Raw genomic sequence first — 10,411 nt, 5'->3', positions numbered from 1 at the left:
GCTAAAGAGATGGGCTATAATTTATTTATTTATTTATTTATATTCTTTGGTCCCTTTAAAATGTGGTTGCAGCTAACTAGAATGTGGTTGAACTAATCACTATGAAGCCTATTCATTCAAACATTTTAATTATAAATGATTAGGGTAGATATATCTAAGTGTATTTATTATTTATTTTGTAAAGTATAGGTTCAAAAGATCATGTGAATATTCATGACGAAATAATATTCAAATGTCCAATGAGTTCATTAATTTTTTTGATCCCTTCACACACGTAAGAACTTCAACAAAGAATTGAAAAACTTTGGTGTGAGATAATTATTGCTACCAACAAGTGCAAATATTAATGGTTGATTTATACAATAACTCTTTTTTTTTCACCGTTTAAAATTCTGTCTCTATTTTTATGTGTTGATACGAATTTTATTCCTTTGAACAATGTTAGACACCGCCAATAGGTTGATAGTTAATAATGTATTGAAAAAATTGTAGAAAATATATTAGTTGATCCAATAACTTTTGTTATAACTCATAAAATTTTAGACCATAATTTAGCGAATAAAAAAATTACTTTCTTAATAAAGAATTTTAGACCATTGTATTAAAAAATTGTAAGTTGTAAGAGAAAGAAAACATAGTCATTTATTAAATAATTATCTCAAAAAATTATAATATTAATTCTTATCGACGTGGATGCCAAAAGATTCTCTACGTTAAATTATTACACCGTATAATAATAATAATAATGTTTATTTTATAATTTTTCAAGTTTCTGGATGGTCCATATTCTGACTTGGTCAAAGGATGAGGTACACAATAATATTGCATCTGCACATCAAATTTTATTAATTTTCTTTTAACATAAAATATTGGATGGATTGCATTATTTGCATGTTATTTTTTTTATCAAAAAAATAGTCACACAAACAGATTTTCCGTAACCACTGGAACTCACAGGTTGCAAAAAAGCTAGACAGTGCATATAGTAAGTCATGGAACAAAAAGAATATATTAATTACTAGAAAACTAAAAGAGCAAAAAAAAATTAAAGAAAGAAATTTAGAGTTGATATAAAAATAGTCAAATTAAAGAATTGTTTCAAAGCTCCCAATTGTCTTGAACATCAAATAATCGAACAGTATTAGATTATATAAAATGAACCTTAAATAATATATGTATGATTTATTTCACCAATTAACGATATTATTTGAAATTGAGACTTTCACATGATTGCTTAATGAATAATCTAAATGAATTTACTCTACAATTAAATGAAGTTCTGACAAGAATTATTTAATACTAGAATATAAGGATTGTTACAAAAATTAATTACTTTCTTAACTCTCATATAAGACGAGTCCCATTTTTTTAAGAACATTCTCAACATATTGAACCAACGTGACGATACGGCGCGCCGTAGCAAATGGTATTTATTTTTTAAATCACCACCCTAACCCCTACATTCTTTGTTTAACTATTTTATCATTCAAAATTTACTGGCACGATTAATTCAATTCTTGCTTATTAAATCCACTAATTAGGATAAAATTCAGTACTCTATAATTATTATATTATTATTTTCAAAGTCCGAACATGAAGAATATATTTCAACAATTACAACATATCCCTAATAATTGAATTTGTTTTTTTAAATTTTGCAAGTTGATGTAACTGTTATCCGTATTAAAATCTCAACTAATCAAAATTTACGTCATGTAAAGTCCAATAACAAGGCTTTTTATTAGGATTTTTTTTCACATATATACAAAACTCAAGAACTCAAAATTTTAATTTTATTCATCTCACCACAACCTCAATTACTCCGGAGATGTTGAAGTTCACAAGACAACTTAAGCAAGTTTAGTTGGCTACCTACTCTTTAAGTATTAAATTGTTCTTTTTAATATATCATTTTCACTTTATTATTACAGTATAATAATAGTACTTTATATTTATTTTTTCTCTTCCCTTTTATGTTTCCATAAAACTTTTCTAGTATTCATTTTTCTTGTTTTCACACTTAAAAATCTAAAGAAAAAGATATTCTTTTTCCCCTCATATACCAATCTCTCACTATCTTATGTATTGTATGTACAACTATCTATCTCTTTGAGTTTGACCCGTTGCCACCTACCGGCAGCTTCTTTGCTCCCCTCCAATGTCCTACCCCACCACCCACCCAGTCCCCCACCTATTCTATATTTCCTTTTCTAACTGAAAAAAATACCAAAAAACTCTTTACTTTACTTTCCTTGCATCTCTTTCAGAGCCATCCTTATATTTAACCGCTCCTTTCTCCTTTTCTTTTCTCCCTTTCGATCTCTCCAAACCCTAATTCATCGGAAAAAATGAAGTTATGATCCTATTTGTTTTTGTTTTTATTGGATCGAGTACAAGCTTGTGGTCCAAGAAAGTGAGCTAACTCAAGGAAGTTCAATATATGGGTACTTTTTTAATTTTTTTTTATTTAATTTAATTTGTTGGGTGTTTTTTAGATTTGAATCTTATTCAAACTTTGCAACTATCACTTTCTATTTTGCAGGTTTTAGTAAATACTAGACTTTTTCTTCTTTAATTATCTTTTTATTGAAGAAAAATTAAAGGTATGGATTCTGGGAATAGTGGTAGTATTCAATCTTCAAGTGGTGGTGATGAAGAGTATGATGATTCACGTGGGGAATCTATTTCAACTTTCTTGAATAATAGTAATAATAATTCACTCGCCCATTTTGGTTCAATTGCATCTCATAATAATAATAATCCGCCTTTTCTTTCTCATCATCATCAACATCAACAAAACCCCAATAATACTTTCTTTGATACCGCGGCTAGTTTGTTCCCACAAAGTTCAAATCCTCAGTTCAACACGAACGATCTCATTTGGTCATCATCGTCATCTCGGGCTTTAAGATCTGACCATAATTTCAACAATTTTACCTCATCAGCTCCATCATCAACTGCCGCTGCTAGTGGTCAACTCTTTCATCATCATCATAATCAAAACCCTTTTTCGGGTTCAGGTTCAGGTTCGTTACAAGCAATGCAACCATCAGTTGAAGCAACTAATGTTGTACGGGCCTCAAGTTCGGCCCAGCCCGATCAGCAGCCCAATGTAGCGAAAAACCCGAAGAAACGCACCAGGGCCTCACGCAGAGCACCAACCACCGTGCTAACTACAGACACGACGAATTTTCGACAAATGGTTCAGGAATTCACCGGAATCCCAACTGCTCCGTTCACCGGTTCACCCTACACTCGCCGTCTTGATCTCTTTCCTACAGCTGGATCGGGGATGAGGACGGGTCATTTGGATTCGCTTGGACCATTATACCCTTTGAGACCATCAGCACAAAAGGTTCAAGTATCTCCATTTATGTCACAATTATCATCTTCTCCTGCTTCTTCGTCATCGTTGTTGAGTTCTAGCATGATTGATGCTTTAATGCCTGGAAATAACAACAACTCTATTGTTGGTGTTGGTACTACCTCGGGCTCTACCTCTACCTCAACAAATTTCCAATTAGGTTCAAATCATCTTGGAATACAAAAACAAGCACAAAACTTGTTCAACATGCAGAATCAAATTCTTTCATTCAATGCTGGAGCATCGATTTTTAACACAAAGTCTACTACAGGAGGCGGAAGCAGTAATACAATTAATGTCCCTTCGTTAGATGAACTTGGAATAAGTCATGAACAACAAGTGAGTGCAAATCTGATCACTGCATTTCAAGGAGGGAATAATAGTAATAATAATAATAATAATGTTACTAGTCAAGCAAGAAATGATGGAAATAATCTTTCAAGATTGTGGAGAAATAATAATAATCATGATGGGGGTCAAGAAAATCAACGGCTGAGATCATTTGATGGGAATAATAGTAATGCTGGAAATTATAACAAGTTAAATTCAGGTAATTCTTCTACATCAGAATTTCATCCTGAGATTAATAAGGGTTTGGAAAATGTGTGTTCAACTGGTGAAGGACCAGTTTCTTCGTGGACTTGTCCTGATTAGAATTATTATTATTATTACTATTTCTTTATGATTATTAAAAAAAAAAAACTGTTGCTGACTATAAATTGATGACTTATTAGATCAATTTGGTAAGTTTTTTCTATTAATTAATTGTATTTTTAATTTTTGGTTTAATTATATACGTTGTAATACACATGTAGATATTTTGTACTACGTACTCTTTTTGATGATTTTTAAATATTTGGTAGAATGAGAATTTTGGATTTTGTAGTATTATATATTTCTAGTCTTTTTTTCTTCTTTCTTCCTATAATTATGTTAAGTTGGTTTAATTTCTGTTTGTTTTTTTGTTAAGTATTTATATATACCGCTCGTATTTTTAAGGTAGAATCTTTGACAATTATCAAACTTCAATAAGAACAAATCCTTAGATAATCTAATATAATAAAATCAAATTTGTTAGTAATGGCATGCGGAGTATTTACTGATTTTACTATAGAAAAAGTTTTCGAAATGAGTAATTTTAAATTTTTAACCCGTTTTGTTTATTACTTGTTATTTGTGACTTTGAAGATTTTCTCATGGAGCATGGGATAAAATCATAAAAATACCCTATATGACACAAATTTTCGATGAGGATATTCATCAATAATTAGCCCATCATTAAGGGTTTTTTTGTGTAGAGATAATTCATCGAAAACAGTTTAGACAAGTCAATTTTTATAGATTTTGTCCTTTTTTTTTCATAGTGTATTACAAAAAAGCTACTAAAAAGATGATACTATACGTTGTGTTTGGATAAGTTTTCCAGATAAGTATTTAAGAAATTTATGCAAAATAAAGTACTTTGAATATTTATAATATATTATTAAAAATACTATGAGTATTGCCTAATTAATTGTTTCCAGAAATATCTCAACGGACTTCTCCACCCACAAACAAAAAAATAAATAAAAAGAAAAAAGTAAAAGGAAGGTCCTAAATTACTTTTAGACTAATTAATTCAGCTAATGATATATTCATCCAGTACCTTTTCTCATTTTATAGTCAAAACCATTATTACCACTTAATTAGAGGCTTAATTTCCACAAAACATGTTATCAGTTGGTTTAACCTGAACCTTTTTCATTTTTCAACTAAAGACAGCCAGACAAACTTGCAAAAGTCAAAAAAACAGAAGTGTAAATTCCTAGGTTAAGAATATTATTAACCAGAACACAATGCATAAGTTCTTGTTTTCACATTGTCATATGGGAATTGAAAGAAAAAAAACTTTAACCTACTAATCCCTAATATTCTCTTCGAGTTTAACTTCAACACACTGATCAATGATCATAGCGTACATATTATATATATATATATATATATATATATATTACAAATAATTGTCATTAAAAACTAGGGATTAGTAATGTCTCAAAAAAAATAGGTTGTCCATTATAACAAGCTAAGAAATAATGTCACGGTCAACTGTATATATAGATAGAGCTAGCTAAGAAGGCATAGATGATTTATTCGTACACCTTCTAACGAAAAATTAGAATCTATATATAAGATTAAAAATATTTTCTTTTTTTATATATATGTATAAGAAAAGTTGAATTTCTTTGACTTTTTTATTTTATGTATTTTGAATTCCAATTTCTCATATATGTCCTATATATATTTCTTAGAATAGTCGGCAGACTACTTTTTTCTTTCAACAGAGAATAATTAATTAGTGCAATTTATGACCTTTTACATTTTCACCTGCAGACTTACAATCTACAGAAGTTTCCATCTCTTAAATATTAAGCAAACAATAATAATAATAATAATAATAATAATAATAATAATAATAATAATATTTCAAAGTGGGTACCAAATTAATTAGCATTATTAAGATACTTTTTAAGACCCACCATTCTCGTTACAAGTCTCTATTATTTTAGTACGTGGGCTATTTAGTTAACTGAAAGTTTTTTTTTTTTTTTTCTTTTTTGTAGAGAGTCCCCACAGCTGATCTTACCATTCATATTAATTGCAAGTGTACTAATTGTTTCATATTCTCATGTCAAACTTTTACTACAAATGTATAGAAAGTTCATTTCCATGTTTGACCTTCAATTCATTTGTTAATTAAATTCATAATATTTTTAGTACAAAAAAAGTTTTGATTTCATTGTATCACATATTATGTTTTTTTTCGTTTAAGAACAAAAAACAAGAGAGACTATTTTGTCATTTTTGAAAATCGATAGGATCATTGTGTGAACTTAGCTTAAAACATATAGGATCATATCATGCTGAGTTATTTTAGATTTAGCCCATTTAAAAGGCTTAATAATGCATAATTTGTCCCTTAAATTTAAATGATATTTTATTTAGACACATGAAACCTAAAAGATAGGATGGGTGATCCATAAAATCATTTGACGAGGTTCAGCCCTCAGCGTGGAGATCTTTCTGGAATTAAATCAAAACTAGTTTGTTAAGGAATGAAGTAGCCCAAAGTAAATCATGTTCCAATTGAACACCATACCTATTGATAATTAAGTGTTCAATTAGATGTTTTTTATTCAAAATTTGAGAAAGAACATATAATATGTCATTTGCTTTAATTATACACATTTATCTTTATAAATCGTGTAACCCAACGCTTCTTAATTACATGTTCAATTGAAATATTCTGACTAGGGTAAGGGAATAGCCATGATTTTTTTATACATAATAAAATAAAAGGAAAAGGAGTATGGTACGATATTTTGAGAGGAATCGAAATGATTAATAAGGAGATTAGAGAAATTATAAAATGAGTATATAATAATTTATCTTGCTTTCAAAATAGAAATGATAGTGAATCTTACCAAGGAAGAAAAAGAGGAGGGGCAAAAAATAAAGGTGAAAAAGAAAGAAGAGATGATTAACTATGAGATTTTTTCAAGTTTTGAAAGGATAGAAGACATGTGAGAAAGGTATATGGAATCATGGTGGCCCCAATTCCAACAGAATAATCTGATTTTTAGCAATGATTATGAATTGCTTCACACACCATGTATTATTACAATATTTAGTAAGGTCATAATACATAAACATGATCCTTAATTTGGCTTTAATTTTGAGTGTACATAAGTAGACACTTAAACTTGTATAAAATTGAACATGTAGACACACTTGTCCTACATGACATAATACACATAGGACGCCACGTAAGATACAAAATTGTCATATAGGGTGCATGTAGGACGAATGTGTCCATTTGCTCAATTTTATACAAGTTTAAGTGTCTACTTGTGCACATTCAAATTTAAAGATCATAGTTGTCAACTAATGTCAAGTTAAGGATCAGGTTTATGTATTATGCCTTTAGTAAGTGTATATATCCCTATCCATCAATCATCTTTAAGTTATTTCTATCTCAACTACTAAAAAAAATTATTCTAAAAAATCAACCTCATGGGTTTGTTTGTCACAAGAGGCGGGTCGAAACCTTATCGACTTCACGGGATAGGTTTTTTTTAAAATACATAATAATAAAATGCATTATATAGGATTCGAACACCTATATTATGTTAGGGTGGTAGGGTATATTTCTATCACTACACAATTGATTTTGTAGGTTCAAGACTTTGTTTTATTTTGTAAAAAAAATAATCAAAAAAATATACTTCATGAGGTTGCTTTTTTCCGGCTTATTTGTAGTCGATTTTTTTCACGATCTTTTTAAGTAATGTTTGGTATGAAGAGGAAAAAAATCATGGAAAACTTTTCCTTAAATATGTTTTCTTGGCAAAATATACGGCACTAGTGATAACGTTTTATTTATTTTCTAGTGTTTGATAATTAAGTAAAAAATATCATTTCAAATATATTTATATGTAATTTAAAAATAGAACATAGAGGTGGGGAGAGGAATGGCATGTTAGGGGCGCGGGGGATGGGGTTTGGGGGAGTTATTTGACCGTGGAGACCGTAACAATAATTTTTTTATATCACTTATGGAAAAAAAAAAAAATTCCTTTACTTTCAATAGAGAAGTCTTACATATTTTTTTATTTTTTTTGAAGAAAATATTTTGAGCAATAATTTTGGATAATATATTCTCTTTCATATCAACACTTTTGAAAACTTAGAATTCGTGAAAAAATAAAAGGAAATGGGGTGGGGGGGGGGGGGGGTAATTGAGCATGCAATGGCATGATTACTTCTTGGAATGCAGTGAGGTAAAAGTGGGAAGAAAAAAAAACTAAATAGTAGTAGGTCTTTCACAATTTTTTTTTAGTTAAAGACTGTATATACGGTGGATATTTATTTATTTTTTAAGAAAATGAATTTATGTAGCTCACATCAACTCTAATCCTTAATTAAATAGCTTAACGAATAGTAGAGATGGATATGCGTAGTAATTAAATTATGGGAAATCGTTTGGCTTAATTCGAGATTTAGGGCTGTTTGGTTTAGTCAAAATATGCGCAATAAAAAGCATTTTATTTGCATAAACAATGAGTAACTAACTATAGTTCAGATATGTTCCGAAATTGTTAAACTCTCTTATTAATTTTATAAAAAAAAAACAAGATCATCTTTAAAATCAAAATAAAAAATGTATATGTATATACATTTTCCTTAGACTACCTACAGTGGTTATGTAAGGTTCAATTAATTTAGATTTATATTAAGTCGGAATATTTCATTTTAGGAGTAAAGTTTTTTTTTTTTTTTTTTTTGTTAAAAAGAATTTTATATTTAACACTTAAATTTGAAATCTATAATTAAATACGAAGGAATATATACTTATTAGTTACCACTCCATTCTAATTTTTGGGGTCCTCTAGATTACGTATGACAGTACTTAAGACTTTTTATATGTAATTTGCATAGGAATATACTTAGGGCCCTCTTCCACATCCTCATCATATTTGTGTTTGTTCATATAGAAAAAATATCAATTTAAAAATATTTCTATATAGTCTGAATAAATACTATTATAGGTGAGGGTTGAGTGGAAATGAAGATGAAGATGAAAATGAAATGTGCTCAGGTAGAACACAATAACGTGAAATGTCACATATATAACTTGTTTATCTTGCTTCTATTAAGAAATAATTTTCCTCTTTTTTAAATAACGTACTTTCTTAGTAAAAAAATATTTTCAAAAGATTTGATCAATAAAATATGAGAAAATAAAAAATATTTTACTTCGTACCATGGGGTTGTTATCAACTCTTCAACTCCAAGCCTACTCTTGTTCAACCCGACCCGTTTAATGTGCTTATGACTATATATACTTATGTATTCATACCCATACAATTTTTATCAATCTATAAATCAAAAGCTAAATAGTATGGTCGTAAAATAGAGTGTCAGATGTGTGAATTGAAATAGTATTTTGGGTGAACGATTAAAATAAATTAAGTAAATAAAATAGAAAGATTATTAATTGGTCTAATAATGTACTTGAATTTCTTTACACTAAATTAAGATGAACTAAATATTAGGTCATATAATCTAATTTCTATAATTCAAATTTCATGGCTTCTTTTGTTAGAGCTTGTTTAATCATCAAAACAAAACTTTCGTTCCAAATTATGGCTATACCAAACATATAAAAGAATTATTAATTTTTAAATGAGAGAGAGAAAGAGCTTAAATCAATCTAATTTTTAAATGAGTCGGATTCAGCGATTAAAATGGCTTATAAGTTAATAAATAGGGATATCATTAATGTGCTCAAAGCAGGATAAGTTAGAGAGATTATATCATAACTATGAAGGAGGCGTGGGAGAGATTTGATTTACAATTCATTACAACTATTATTTCAGTTATACTTAACTTAAAATCAATTAAAAAAACTAGCATAAAAGATATGTAAAAATAACACATGAGACGTTATATATATGGCCATGGGTGGAGCCAGTAGCGGGGCCTTTAGGTGGAAAATTATATTGTTTATATAATATGATTAAATTATTTTTTTACATATATATAATAGGAGTAAATGTTGAATCTGCTTTGACTTTTTCGTGTGTTTACTTCTTCATACTTAACCCTCTTAGTGAAAATTCTTGTTCGATAGCTATCGGCTGTTTATATTAGGGTCTATGTGCTTAGCCTCTAATCATGATTAGTTTAGTGGCACATGTGAATAATAGGCCTCTTTATTTTCAATTTAATTCGTTAATGATTGTTTTTCATTTACTTTTATGTTGTTCTACAGTATATTTTTATATGCGTAAGCAATGATGAAAACAAAATTAAATATGACGTGATTAAATTAGTCAAAATTAGAGAACTAAACCTCCTGGTCATGGTCTTGGTTAGACTGCTTTGGTAAAATTGGTGTAAATGAAAGACTACAATTGTTGAGTGTTTGGCACCGAGCAAAATATTTTTCATGAAAAATAAGTATGTTTTTTTTTTTTTTATAAATTTATTTATTTTTTAATATTTGAT

The 10,411-nt window shown here is 28.8% G+C and overlaps 1 protein-coding gene across 1 annotated transcript; it reads left to right on the top strand.

Moving 5' to 3' along the window:
- Nucleotides 1–2,105: 2,105 nt before the first annotated feature.
- LOC125856990 (uncharacterized) lies at nt 2,106–4,050 on the top strand. Its single transcript, XM_049536651.1, has 2 exons — nt 2,106–2,444; nt 2,543–4,050. Exon 2 carries the CDS (start codon nt 2,606–2,608, stop codon nt 4,016–4,018), a length of 1,413 nt encoding a protein of 470 aa, XP_049392608.1. The 5' UTR covers nt 2,106–2,444; nt 2,543–2,605; the 3' UTR covers nt 4,019–4,050.
- Nucleotides 4,051–10,411: the final 6,361 nt, after the last annotated feature.

Source organism: Solanum stenotomum, chromosome 2 (genome assembly GCF_019186545.1).
Source record: "Solanum stenotomum isolate F172 chromosome 2, ASM1918654v1, whole genome shotgun sequence".
Classification (NCBI taxonomy): Eukaryota; Viridiplantae; Streptophyta; class Magnoliopsida; order Solanales; family Solanaceae; genus Solanum; species Solanum stenotomum.
This window is presented reverse-complemented; position numbering and strand designations above follow the sequence as displayed.